This window comes from Talpa europaea, assembly GCF_964194135.1.
Source record: "Talpa europaea genome assembly, chromosome: 7".
NCBI lineage: Eukaryota > Metazoa > Chordata > Mammalia > Eulipotyphla > Talpidae > Talpa > Talpa europaea.
Window position 1 is genome coordinate 42,102,214 of NC_140074.1, and position 12,808 is coordinate 42,115,021.

General features: G+C 36.5%; 1 protein-coding gene across 1 annotated transcript in view; it reads left to right on the forward strand.

The window, feature by feature from the left end:
* The window catches only part of RORB (RAR related orphan receptor B), a gene marked incomplete at its 5' end in the record, with an annotated part of 64,246 nt that overhangs the window by 13,199 nt on the left and 38,239 nt on the right, over nucleotides 1–12,808 (forward strand). The window contains 2 exons of the mRNA XM_084238765.1: nucleotides 3,124–3,265; nucleotides 12,272–12,673. Of these exons, the coding sequence (XP_084094891.1) occupies nucleotides 3,124–3,265; nucleotides 12,272–12,673 (544 nt within the window). The remainder of the gene's footprint in view (nucleotides 1–3,123; nucleotides 3,266–12,271; nucleotides 12,674–12,808) is intronic.

The window sequence follows — 12,808 nt, forward strand, 5'->3', positions numbered from 1 at the left end:
ATTTCTATAATTTTAAGGGGCAGCATGTAACCAGAATAAATAAAATAGAGATACAGTCTGGGAGGGAGAAGTGATATGTTGGCAAAATAATTGAAAACAATTGTTTTTGATCAAAGTTGCAGGCAAAGTGAATCATTAATTTAAGGTCAATCATTAATTTAAACTAAAGGAATTGGAGCACAATCATAATTTCTAAGTCTTCAGAGGCTTCCAAATTAAAATGAAACCAAACATACTGAAATGCAAGTGGTGCTGTGTGAAAAGTTGAACAGTGTCTCAACAATATTCTCAAAAAACAAACAAACAAACAAAAAGATTCCTGGAATTGAAACTGGAGGGATGAAAAGAAAAAGAAATAAATTAAAATGAGGGAGGGATGCAGAGGGGGGAGAATAACTTTAAAAGGTAACCCATCAGTGACCTGCTGTAAAGGTGACTAAGAAACAACCCATGTTTGGACATCATGAGTTGCCCTGCATTGTTAAACACCTAAATGTAATTTTTCCAACTCATTGAAAGATGCAATAAGGTAAAATTATAAATCAGCAAATGTTTATCCTCCTAGAATAAGTTATTGCTTCTCAGAGAAAGAGTATTTTTTTTCATAAACACTTAATAATTTAGGAACCAGAATCTTCTCCAGTGAAAGCATTTCTGCCACTATGTTGGTGTATTGTGTAATTTTAAGAGCTTTGGTCTAGTCTGCATAGTATTAACAAAAAATATGTTTTTTAGATCAATGTCAAAGTGAAGCTGTTTTGTGTTTCACTGTATAAATTATATATAAGAAATGTCTGATTTCAAAATATGAGAATTTGTTCATGTTAACAAGCAAAACATTTTAAACAATAAGTTCCAAAAGATTCAACTACTGAACAAACATATTCCAAAAGGTCAATAATCAGAAACAAGTGTTTAGGATCCTGCCATCTTTTCTTTTTTTAAGGAGGAAGCCAAAATCAAAGAAATTATGTGGTTATTCTGAATCATTCTTTGAAGTTTTAGTTAAAATGATTTTGTACACCACTTGTTTTTTTAACTTCATGGAAAGACCCACATTTGCAAATATGCTACATCTTTCTCCAAATAGAAAACTCAAGAAATTCTATTCCACATAAGATGTCAATGTCAGCTCATTTAGTACCAACCTCTGAATTTTCATAATACTGTTTCCAAATCAACAAAAACAATCCATTTTTAAATGACATCAGTTTAGTGTGTGCACTTATTCAGATTCCTATTCACTCAATAAAATTTGAAACAATCTCTTTTCTGTGCCAAAAACCTCATTTGTAATAATGAGCGACAGAAAAGCAAGAAATGCCTCACAATTCATGTCAAATTAGCCTTAAATTAAGATTGTAGCTATGATTTCAGAAAAATCTTTATCAACTCTTTTGCCAAATGGCAGTGGCATATCCAAAGAGAAAAAGCACCCAATTCTTTCTTCAAATGTAAATTCCACATGACCTTTAATCCAGACAGAAGGGTTGAGGTCATGCTTTCTGATAGTTTTCATGGTATTTGAAGTACATCATTTCAATCTCTGAGGACTTGGGCAGGATCTCTATTTTTAGGAACTCCATAAATTCATTCAAACTAGACAATCTGATATTTCATTCTGCCACACTTGTCCACCAAATAAATAATGCACATGAATATGTGAGCACAAAAATAGTTCTTGTTGGATAACTTGGGTCTTACAACCATAAATCCCTGTGGCACTGTCTCTCTGGGAAGATACTTGGACACACATCCATTCCCTAGGCCCTTCACAAGGTTAGGTTCTCTCTACAGATCCCTGCCTACTCATATAGAAGCATGAGACAAAAGGGAAGGCAATCGTCTCAATCCTGTATTTGTATAAACTTTCGGGGCTTTTTTTTTTTTTGCATTGATGTTTATTTTTAACATAGCTTGTTAAAATATTATTTATCTTTATTATCAAGTCTTTTAGTAACCTCCTCAATTATGAGATCAAGGAGATTGTCTCACTTTCTCACCCGAGTACTGGCCCTATTCTTTGCTTTTGATGATTATCAAAGAATCTCAGAAGATATTTGATAGAAGTCAAGTGGCCACTTCCAGGTCTCACAGCAAGATGGACATTGGACTTTCCATCTCAGAACTTTTCCAGGCTTTTTTCTTTGAAAAGATGATAGCTTTTCCTAAAATTTTCCTTGGTAAATTTCTTATAGAACATCACTTTGCTCGCAGCACTTTGTACTTCAGCTGTACCACAATTCAAGAGCAAAGAGTAAAGAAACAGACTAAATGGGTGAATGAATGGGTGAATGATATTTTTACATCTCTGGAAAAAAGGTTTATTTTCCCTCATAGATTTTCTGTAAGTTAACTAAGGCTATATCCAAATGATTAGAATAATAATTATAAACTCAGCAGTGGATTTATTTGGAAGGGTAATGTGTGGTCCAAGGCAGTTTATTTTGTACCAGAAGGTGCCCAACTTACATGCATTAATGACCTCCTCTATCAGGATAGTCTGAGGCCAAGCATTAGTTCCAGTTTTTACTTATTGCTTACTTTATGATTCACAGTTTACATTTCATATTTCCTTTATTCAAAGATACGGTTAGTTATAAGGTACATCATTGGTTTAAAAAAAACATCTTTCAGATGCATTCTGACTAAATTCAAAAATTTCAAATGTTGTAAGGTACATCATAGAGAATAGGAAGCACACGCTGCGCCTATACTTCTCAGTACTGCTATTGCTACCAGTACCTCAATCTTTTCACCCCCACAGCACCGGGATAAGCTTATGTTGGTATCCCCATCGGGTTTTATCATATTTAGCTGAGCAGTGATGCTCCTTTGCCAGTCCTTCCCCACTGCTCCTTGAGGACGGAAACTCAATTCTGGTTTATTTTACCAAGAATAGTGTCTTTTGTCAACATTGAATGAATGAATGATTCATTCATAATGTGCAGATAGTACATATTTTTTCCAGTAAACAATCTGTAAACTATTTAAGAAGAGGTAGCCATAGAATTTCCAAAAATTAACTCAGTATTCACAGAAGAAAATGTATCAATTGTATAAATGATGGTCTCTGTTTCCCTTCTTTTAAACTTACCTACTCCATTCTCTTTTTCCCTCCAGGGGTTCTTTAGAAGGAGCCAGCAGAACAATGCCTCTTACTCCTGCCCGAGGCAGAGAAACTGTTTAATTGACAGAACCAACAGAAACCGTTGCCAACACTGCCGACTGCAGAAGTGTCTTGCCCTAGGAATGTCGAGAGATGGTAAGGCATTGCCTTCCTATTTCTTACTTTACACGGCTTTCAAATGGATGACTTGCTAGAGCCTTTTTAAGTCACCTGAATATTTCTAGGCAAGCGAATTAAGGATAAAAAAGATGAGGCACAGCGAATTGTTAGTGCAATATGAGGAAAAGGAGGGAGGGCGGCACAGAGAGAGAGAAGGGAAAGAAGGAAGGAAATACTTCTAGTTTTAAAGAAACATAGATAATTGGCATGCACTGTCTCTTGGTATAAAGGGATTTTATGAGTTATTAAATTAAATGTGGGGCCTTTTCGTCATCTGAATAAATTCAGTTCTGCTTGCATTGTCCAAATAGTTATAGCTTGAATATTTGTTTATCGTTTCTTTAATTCCTAATCCACCTAAACTTGTCTTGCCCAAAAGTAGACCTATGAGACAAAATCCCCCCCAAATTTTAAAAGAATATGTCCTGAACCCTTCAGTGCTTAGGTAGCTTGTAAATGTTAACTCCTAAAATTTTTCTATGACTAACTGATTTTTTTGTTTATTTGGTTTTCTAGACTCATGAATGACATAAATTTACTCCTGGGATAAATTTATAGCTGTACTTCCATTTAACTAAAAGGAAGAAAGTAGAAGCTGGGAATTAAGTGATTTTCAGGATTTTTTTAGTGAAGGTCTATGGGGATCTGAGTTGATGATTTTGTACCTCCTTTCTACCATAAGGAGGGAGCATGTTAATTGACAGTATCTGAAAAAGTCCCATTCATAATTGGACAGAATGAAAAAGTCATCAGGTTTTTGTCTTTGTTACTTCTTCCTTCAATAAAAATGTATCTCCCGGAAGGGCAAATGTTGTGGGTAAACGGAATCATGCATGAGAGATGGGCATATAGTACAAAGCAGATTCACCATCATCAGCCCACAAAGGAGATAGTATGAATCACATGACATAAAAGATATGTGGGCCCCTTTTTGGGGAGAGGATCCATTTAATGGATCTCTATCTGTTAGATCTCTATCAGATCTACCACCAGCATGAGCATGTAGATGTCTATGATGTAAAAGGAATACATTGTCTACAGACACTGGGGATTAAAGATAAAGATCCAACTTAATTTTAACAGAGACAATCCTGGGGCTGCCAGAGTCATCTTCCAAATGTCTATCTCTTATGTCAAACTAAGGGTAAGTAGTAATGCTCAGGGGTGAAAGGGAATGATGAAAAGAAGGGATTCAAGCAGAAGGAAAAAATCTTCCTTACTATGTTTTATAGAGCAAGTTTTATCTGAGTCTTAATTATGAAGGCTACATTATACAAAAACTATACTAATACTGGGGAAACTTTTTAAAATTATATTTTTGAGGTAATGTTGACTTGCAACACTGTATATGTTTAACGGTGTACACCATACAGAAGTATGTCATCATACCATGCCCAGCCCCAAAGCCCCAATAACCTGCTACCACAGTTCACTGGGACTCCTTCCCCTTTTGATCCTCCCCTCCCTAGCAATCAGATTTTCAGGTAATCTCATTCCAGCAATCAGATTTCAAGGGTTTATTTTGTTTTAATTTTTTTGTTGTTCCTTTGTTTTTCATATGCCACATGTGAGTAAAATTAACCAGTATTTGTCTTTCTCTTTCTGACTAATTTTGCTTGGCATAATCCCTTCTGGTTCCAACTACGTTGTCACAAATGCCAAGATTTCATATCTTTTTAGAGTTGGATAGTATTCCATTATGTATATATGCCACATCTTCTTAATCAATCCCTTTGTCATTGGGCACTTGGGTTTGCTTCCATAGCTTCTCTGTTGTAAATGATGCTACAATGAACGTAGGAATACATATATTCCTTCATTTAGTGTCTTTGCATTCTTCAGATAGATATCTAGGAAAGAGACTGCTGGATCACATGGTAGATCTGTTCTTAATGTTTTGAGAAACCTCCATACTGTTTTCCACAGAGGTTGAATTAATCTGCATTGCCACCAACAGTGTATGAGTGTTCCTTTTTCACCACACCCTCACCAACATGTGTTGAAACTGAACAAATTTTGTCTCCATTGATTAATAATGCCTAGTGTGCAGTCTTGAAGGAGTGAAAACCCTGAAGTAATGGTTGGTTAGCTACTTCTGGTAAGGATTCAAGAATGAGAGGTAATGTTTTCCCTCCCACTAATGCATTATATGTATCTCCTACTGATTAAGCGATTATTGTCAAAGTGCTCTAGCAGTAGTAATAGTAGCCACAGTAAATTGCCTTCACAGTCAACTTCTTTCTGCTCACATTCTGCCCACCTTACTTCAGACTTAAAGTGGCATCTTCATTTTGATATTTGCATTGACTCTCTGTCAGTTATGCCTGATTCCAAGAACATGTACTTCACCATACTTGGTCACTGAAAAAAAAGCATAGCTACTAGGAGATAGTAGTTTATTAGCCATCACCACTTATTAGTAGACAACAAATTCAGCAATAATGAATTTGTTCAAATTTATCTTAGGAATAGAAGAAAATTTCAAACCTATTGGGACTACATAGACATATGTTTTTGTGTATAAAAAGGTGAAGGTATGCCTGTGCTCGTGTGTGTGTGTGTTTGAACTGATAAAATATATGTTCTCAGCATCTATTGATATTATCATATGGTTTTTATATTTCTTTTTGTTGATATGTTGGATAACGTTGATTGATTTTCGGATGTTAAACCATCCTTGTGTCCCTGGAATGAATCCTGCTTGGTCGTGGTGAATTATCTTATGGATACATTGTTGGATTCTGATGGCTAAAATTTTATTGAGGATTTTTGCATCAGTGTTCATTAGGGAGATTGGCCTGTAGTTTTCCTTTTTTGTGTTGTCCTTGTTCGGTTTTGGTATTAATGTAATGTTGGCTTCATAGAACGTGTTTGGTATTGTCCCTTCCTTCTCAATTTTTTGGAAGAGTTTGTGAAGGATAGGCACTAATTCGTCTCTGAATATTTGGTAGAATTCATTTGTAAATCCATCAGGTCCTGGGCTTTTGTTTTTGGGGAGGTTTTTGATTACCATTTCAATTTCGCTCATTGTAATTGGTCTGTTTAGGTGTTCTATTTCTTCTTTATCTAGCTTTGGGTGATTGTAGAGTTGTAGGAATTTGTCCATCTCCTCTAGATTGTTAAACTTGTTTCCATATAACTGTTCATAGTAGTTACTGATTATTCTTTTGATTTCTGCTGTGTCCGTTGTGATTTCTCCTCTTTCATTGATGATCCTGTTTATTTGTGCTTTCTCCCTTTTTTCCTTTGTGAGCCTGGCTAGGGGTTTGTCTATTTTATTGATTTTTTTCAAAGAACCAGCTCTTGGTTTCATTGATCTTTTAGATTGTTTTTTTAGTTTCAATTTCATTTATTTCTGCTTTGGTTTTTATTATTTCTTTTCTTCTACTGGTTTTGGGGTTTTTTTGTTGTTCTTTTTCTAGATCTTTGAGCTTCGAGATTAGGTTGTTTCTTTGAGTTCTTTCTTGTTTCTTGATGTGAGCTTCTATTGCTATATATTTTCCTCTTATTACTGCTTTTGCTGCATCCCATACATTTAGGATATTGGTGTCCTCCTTGTCGTTCAATTCAAAAATTTTTTTAATTTCTTCTTTGATCTCCTCATTAGTCCAGTGGTCTTCCAGTAGTGTGGTTTTTAATCTCCATGAGGTAGGAAAGTTCCTTGCCTTCTTTTTATGGTTTATTTCTAGTTTGATGCCTTCATGGTCAGAAAAGATGGTTGATATGATTTCAATCTTGGTGTATCTGTTGATGTTTGTCTTGTGCCCCAGTATGTGATCGATCCTGGAGAATGATCCGTGTGCGCTTGAGAAAAATGTGTACTCCATTTTTTTGGGGTTTAGTGTTCTATAGATGTCTGTTAAGCCCAATTGCTCTAGGTCTTTATTTAGAGCTTTGGTTTCTTTACTTATTTTTTGTCTTGTTGATCTATCCATTGTTGATAGTGGTGTGTTGAAGTCTCCCACTACGTATGTGTTTTCTCTGATGTCTGTTTTCAGAGAGGACAACAGTTGTCTGATATATTTTGGTGCTCCTTCGTTTGGTGAGTATATGTTAATGAGTGTTATTTCTTCTTGAAGTATTGTCCCCTTGATCATAATGTAGTGACCATTGGGGTCTCTTTTTATCTTTTTGAGTTTGAAATCTGTTTTATCTGATATAAGTATAGCTGTTCCTGCTTTCTTTTTTGGTCCATTTGCTTGTAGGATTGTTTTCCATCCTTTAACTTTGAGCCTATTTTTATCTTTTGTAGCTAAATGTGTTTCCTGGAGACAGCAAAAGGTTGGGTTTTGTTTCTTAATCCAGGCTGCAACTCTGTGTCTTTTTATTGAAGAGTTTAGTCCATTTACATTTAGAGTTAATATTGATATGTTAACATCTGTATTTGCCATTGTGTTTGTCTTTCCTTTGATTTTATTTATTTATTCTTTTAATAACTTTTTTTTTTTTGGCCTTCTTTCATTGTTATTCGTCCCTCTGAGGTTCTGGCTTTAGGACTCCTTGTAGTATTTTTTGGAGTGGGGGTTTAGTTGCAGTGAAATGGATGGTCTCACTCATAGCAGGAATCTAGAAAACTTAAATAAGGGACCAGGAAAATGTATAACTATAAGAAAGTGAAAATCAAAATCAACAAAAAACTATGAACCAGAGACACTTTTAGGGGGGCGGGGGTGGGAGGGGAGGGATTGGGGTCAGAATGGGGGGGCTGCAATTGTATGGGGAATATAACAATAAAATTTATTATCTAAAAAAATAAATAAATAAAATAAAATATATGTTCTCACTGAACTTTCTCCATTATCCTATTTATTTTTCCTTTAAGCAAACCCTTAATAAATGTTCAATGCAGGAATCTTCAGCATAAATTATTTCCAAGTGTTACTATAGATAAACAAGTTTAAAAGAACAGCAAAGTATTTACTATCATTAGGAAAATATGGGATCCCAAAGAAAATATGAGAGCCACCTTGCTATAATTAAGTATAGGTTCTCCTACATGGCAAGTCTTTGTGGATAAAAATGGAAATTGCCTTTACAAGGATAGGTTTCATACTTTGGCTGCTGTTATGTAGAAATTCATTGTCCAATGTGGCATCTGCTTGTCATGATTTAAATTTAAATTAATTAGAATTTTTTAAATATAAAAATTCATTTCTTCAGAAACACTGTATTTCCCATACTCAAGAGCCACAAATGACTGTGGCTACCATGCTGACAGCATGGGGAATATCCCATCATCACAGGAAGTTCTATTGAGAAGTGAGGGGGATGAGAGAGAATATTTATAAAGCAATAAACAGTGTTGGGTAGGTTGAATCAGACTTTTTCTACTAAACTTAGAGAACTATAAAAAAGAAAGGCACATCCCTGAAATTTAACAGTTAAATTAAGACCAGTTTCCTTGGTAAGAAGCAAGATGTAAAAATAATTTCCAAATTGACTCTGGAAAGTCATAGATAATATTTCTACAATTGGGTTCTTTTGAAACCAGAAACACATGTCTAGTCGTCATGTGATAATAAATAAAAATCTTTGAAGAAACAATGACTTTGTTTTATAGTTACTCCAAAAACTTCCATTCCATGTGGAATCCTACAATCCAAATAAATATGAAAAGATTTCCAGTACTTTTGTGTGGAATCAAAATGAGGGTTAAGAGCATGAACAAATACCATCATCACTGAATATTTATAAAGCACTTGCAATGTATACGGAATTTGCTAGTGTCTTCAAGAGCTAGCAGTTTAATAAGAGGCTGCCTCTATACTCAAGTGAACCTCATTAACAGAATAATTTAAGTTTAAGAGGGGCAAACACTTAAAATATGTGCCATTCTGATTAATAGATGGTAGCTAGAAGAATGCCAGTACTTGAAAATATAATAGTACTATATATCCTTTGTTAACAATAGATTCAATAAACATATTTACAAATAGTGGCAAAGAATTATATTTCAGGTTTATTTTTGCCATGCATTGTAATTTTTCCAATATGTCATCATTTTTACCATAGGAAGGGGCATACACTGACTAATCAGTGTTTCTAAAATGAAGGAAAAGTTCATTCTGAAATTGTACATAGTAATTGTCAGCAAAGTCCTTGATTTGAGATGATGCTGGTGGTTCCAAAATGTATTGGAACTTTAAGTTGTTGCTCTGAAAATACTTCAGTTGCTCAATGACTGAGAAGTCAATTTCTTGGAAAAAAAACCTAACTATTCCTCACTGAGGATTCAGATGTTTACCAAGGCAGAGGATTTAATAGAACATTTCTGGAGATTATTAAATTTGATTATGATATTGGTAGTTTACAGTAGAATTTTGAACCTAAAATTGTTGAATGTAAGATTTTTGACTAGACTCTTTCATTCTTCTACCATCAGCTGTTGCCAGTCTGTGCCTCTGCTGATTATGGATGGCCTTGTCAGTCATGACTGAGTAGCTTGGCTTTGCTTCACTTTCTTTTCCTCAAGCAAGCTACTTTAGGTTTTTCATGGTGAGACACTCAAGCTTACAAGCACTTTTGATGCCTCTGTTTGTGTCACATATGTCAATATCCCATTGGCAAGTCACAAGACTCTCTATCAGGGGTAGGGCAGGATACTTAAAAGATGATAGGACATTGCAGATTTACATGGGAAAGAACATGGGACTATGTGAGAGGAATCAGAACCATGAATGGGACCAATCCACAGAATGTATATTTCAGCTAAATATAGAGCACACAGAAGTCTAAAGCAAGAACTAAATGCAAAAGGGTCTCAAAAACACTGTATTTCTTTCTCCATGTTAGAAGAATTTCTCATTCTTGAATATTTTTTTCTCCTTATGGATTTTAAACAAATACAAAACTAGTCTATTCAAGTAAATCAGAAAACATACTCTGGCCAAAATAAAATTCTTAATCTGCAGCAATAGATACAAATTTTGTATCCCCCACTATAGCTCTTTAAAGAGATGTTTTGAGCCTGCATGAGCACAAAGGATAGGGAGTCAGCAAATAAAGAAGAAATGTCACATTTTTGGGGGGAAAAGAAAGTTCTTTCTGAATCAAAATTGTCCATGGTTAATTTTTTTTGTTAAAAAAATTTCCCTATAGAATTATATATAGTAAATTATTTGGGAAAATATAAAGGTACCAAGAAAGTTTACCCTAAAAGTTACTATAGAACTCTGTCCACAGATGAATTGAAATACCATTGCAATTAGTAAACCAGTAAATTTGTCTGAGAAACAGAATCTAATAAGAACAGTGTCTCTATAAACAAAGCTAAACACAATGATCTAAATGACTCAAGTCCCTATAAAAATGACAATTGAGGTGGAAAGGGGAATTTGGTCTGAATTAACCAGATTAACTGTCTTCATTCAGAAAAATTACTGGATAATTACCACTTTGTTTTCCTACTTAGGCAGCATCAGAAAGCCCTAATATAAGTTTTTTTTAAGACTTATTTATTTATGCATACAAGAACTGGGGTACAGGCCAGAGGTGCGGGGGGGGGTGAGAGGATTCACCAGAGACAGAGTGAGGAACAGAACAGGCAGATTGACCGAAACACACTGTTGAGGGGAGCAGCAGGTGAGACAGGAGAGGTCTGTCTCGCCCACCATGTGGGAATCTCTCTGGCCGGCCAGGAATCGAACCCACACTGCAGAGGCTGCAGACAGCTTCACAGCCCTACTCTCAACCTGCTGCGCCACCGGGAGGCCCCTATGCTAGAGTTCTTTAGCACTTCACCATCTGGTTATTCTCACCAACCTTAGAGATTGAATCTGGTAACTGGACCTAATTCTACCCTCCACCCTCTTCTCTACATTCTCTGAGTGCCCAACACCAACAGGAGATGGAAATACTGTCACAGAAGAAAATAGAAACTCAGAGGGAACCTCCATGTTTGTCATAGATCTTACCATTAACAAGAGCTGAACAACCTAGTGCTTCATGATTCAGACAAGATGGCCACTTGAATCAGGATGTTCACAAAGATGGAAGTTGACAGCTTGTGAGGAAAAATATCAATATCCATACAGTTTAGGAAGTTAAGTTCTATAAGAAACAATACATTCAGATCAAAGCATCTTCATATTACTCTGAAATCTCACAGTGCCTCTTCCCCCTTTTTCTCTCAGAACAGCTAAAGGTTTTGCTAGAAGAGATAGGGAGTGTGCAGCTTGCAATAATAAAAGGAAGGAGGGGCAGTTACTGTTGGCTCACTTATTGGGCATTGGATGCATAAAATTTCTATTTTCCAAAGATGCTTACACTTAATCCCAAAAGTAAACTGAAGGCAAATGATTTGGCTCACTTAAAACTGTGTTTACCACCCTCCCCAACAATCCTTGGGGGTGTAAGGAGCTCATAAAGAGTTTCAGGGCCTCCCTGGTGGCGCAGGCAGTTGAGTGCAGTGCTGAGAAGCTGTCCGCAGCCTCTGCAGTGCCAGTTCAATCCCAGCCAGCCTTGGAGCAACCCACATGGTGAGCAGACCTCTCCTGCTGAGCCCGCTGCTCCCCTCAGCAGTGTGTTTCAGTCGGTCTGCCTTTTCTGTTCCCCGCGCTCTCTCTCTGGTGAATCCTCTCACCCTCCTATGCCTCTGGCCTGTACCCTGGTTCTTGTATAAATAATATAAATCTTAAAAAAGAGTTTCAGTTGACATTTTAATAGCTTTTTTTGTTTTTTGTGGGTTTTTTTTCCCCCCACAAAAAAAATTACTTTTAACTTCATGGCATCAAAAATCACCTAAGTATTTACATTTCTTCCTAATTTAGATTTAGTCCTCAATTTGCACATAAACCAGTACAGATGCCCCTGAATATAACCGTTCCCCAGACATGGAATGTGTGAGAATGGATTCTTGGACTAAGGTGCTAAGAGTCTGTTTACTTGAAGTTGAAGGCACAACCATCATGACCCCTTGGACTTCAGCCATTTTACAAGAATGATAACCACAGGTGCTGTTTTCTGCTTTTCTCTCCAACCCAGCTGTGAAGTTCGGGAGGATGTCCAAGAAACAAAGGGACAGCCTTTACGCCGAGGTGCAGAAGCACCAGCAACGGCTGCAGGAGCAGCGGCAGCAGCAGAATGGAGAGGCAGAAGCCCTTGCCAGGGTGTACAGCAGCAGCATCAGTAACGGCCTCAGCAACCTGAACAATGAGGCCAGCGGCACTTATGCCAATGGACATGTCATTGACCTGCCCAAGTCTGAGGGTTATTACAATGTGGATTCCAGCCAGCCGTCCCCTGATCAGTCAGGACTTGACATGACTGGAATCAAACAGATAAAGCAAGAACCTATCTATGACCTCACATCTGTCCCCAACTTGTTTACCTATAGTTCTTTCAACAACGGGCAGTTAGCACCAGGGATAACAATGACCGAAATCGGTAAGTAGACATCCACTCCTGGTTCATCTTTGGAAATTCTGATTTGAGATTGCCTTGGTCCTTTTTAGTATCATCATTTTCTTAGGTTTAAGTTGAATTACTTGCATTCATGGTTTCTAGTGAGAAAACTAAAAA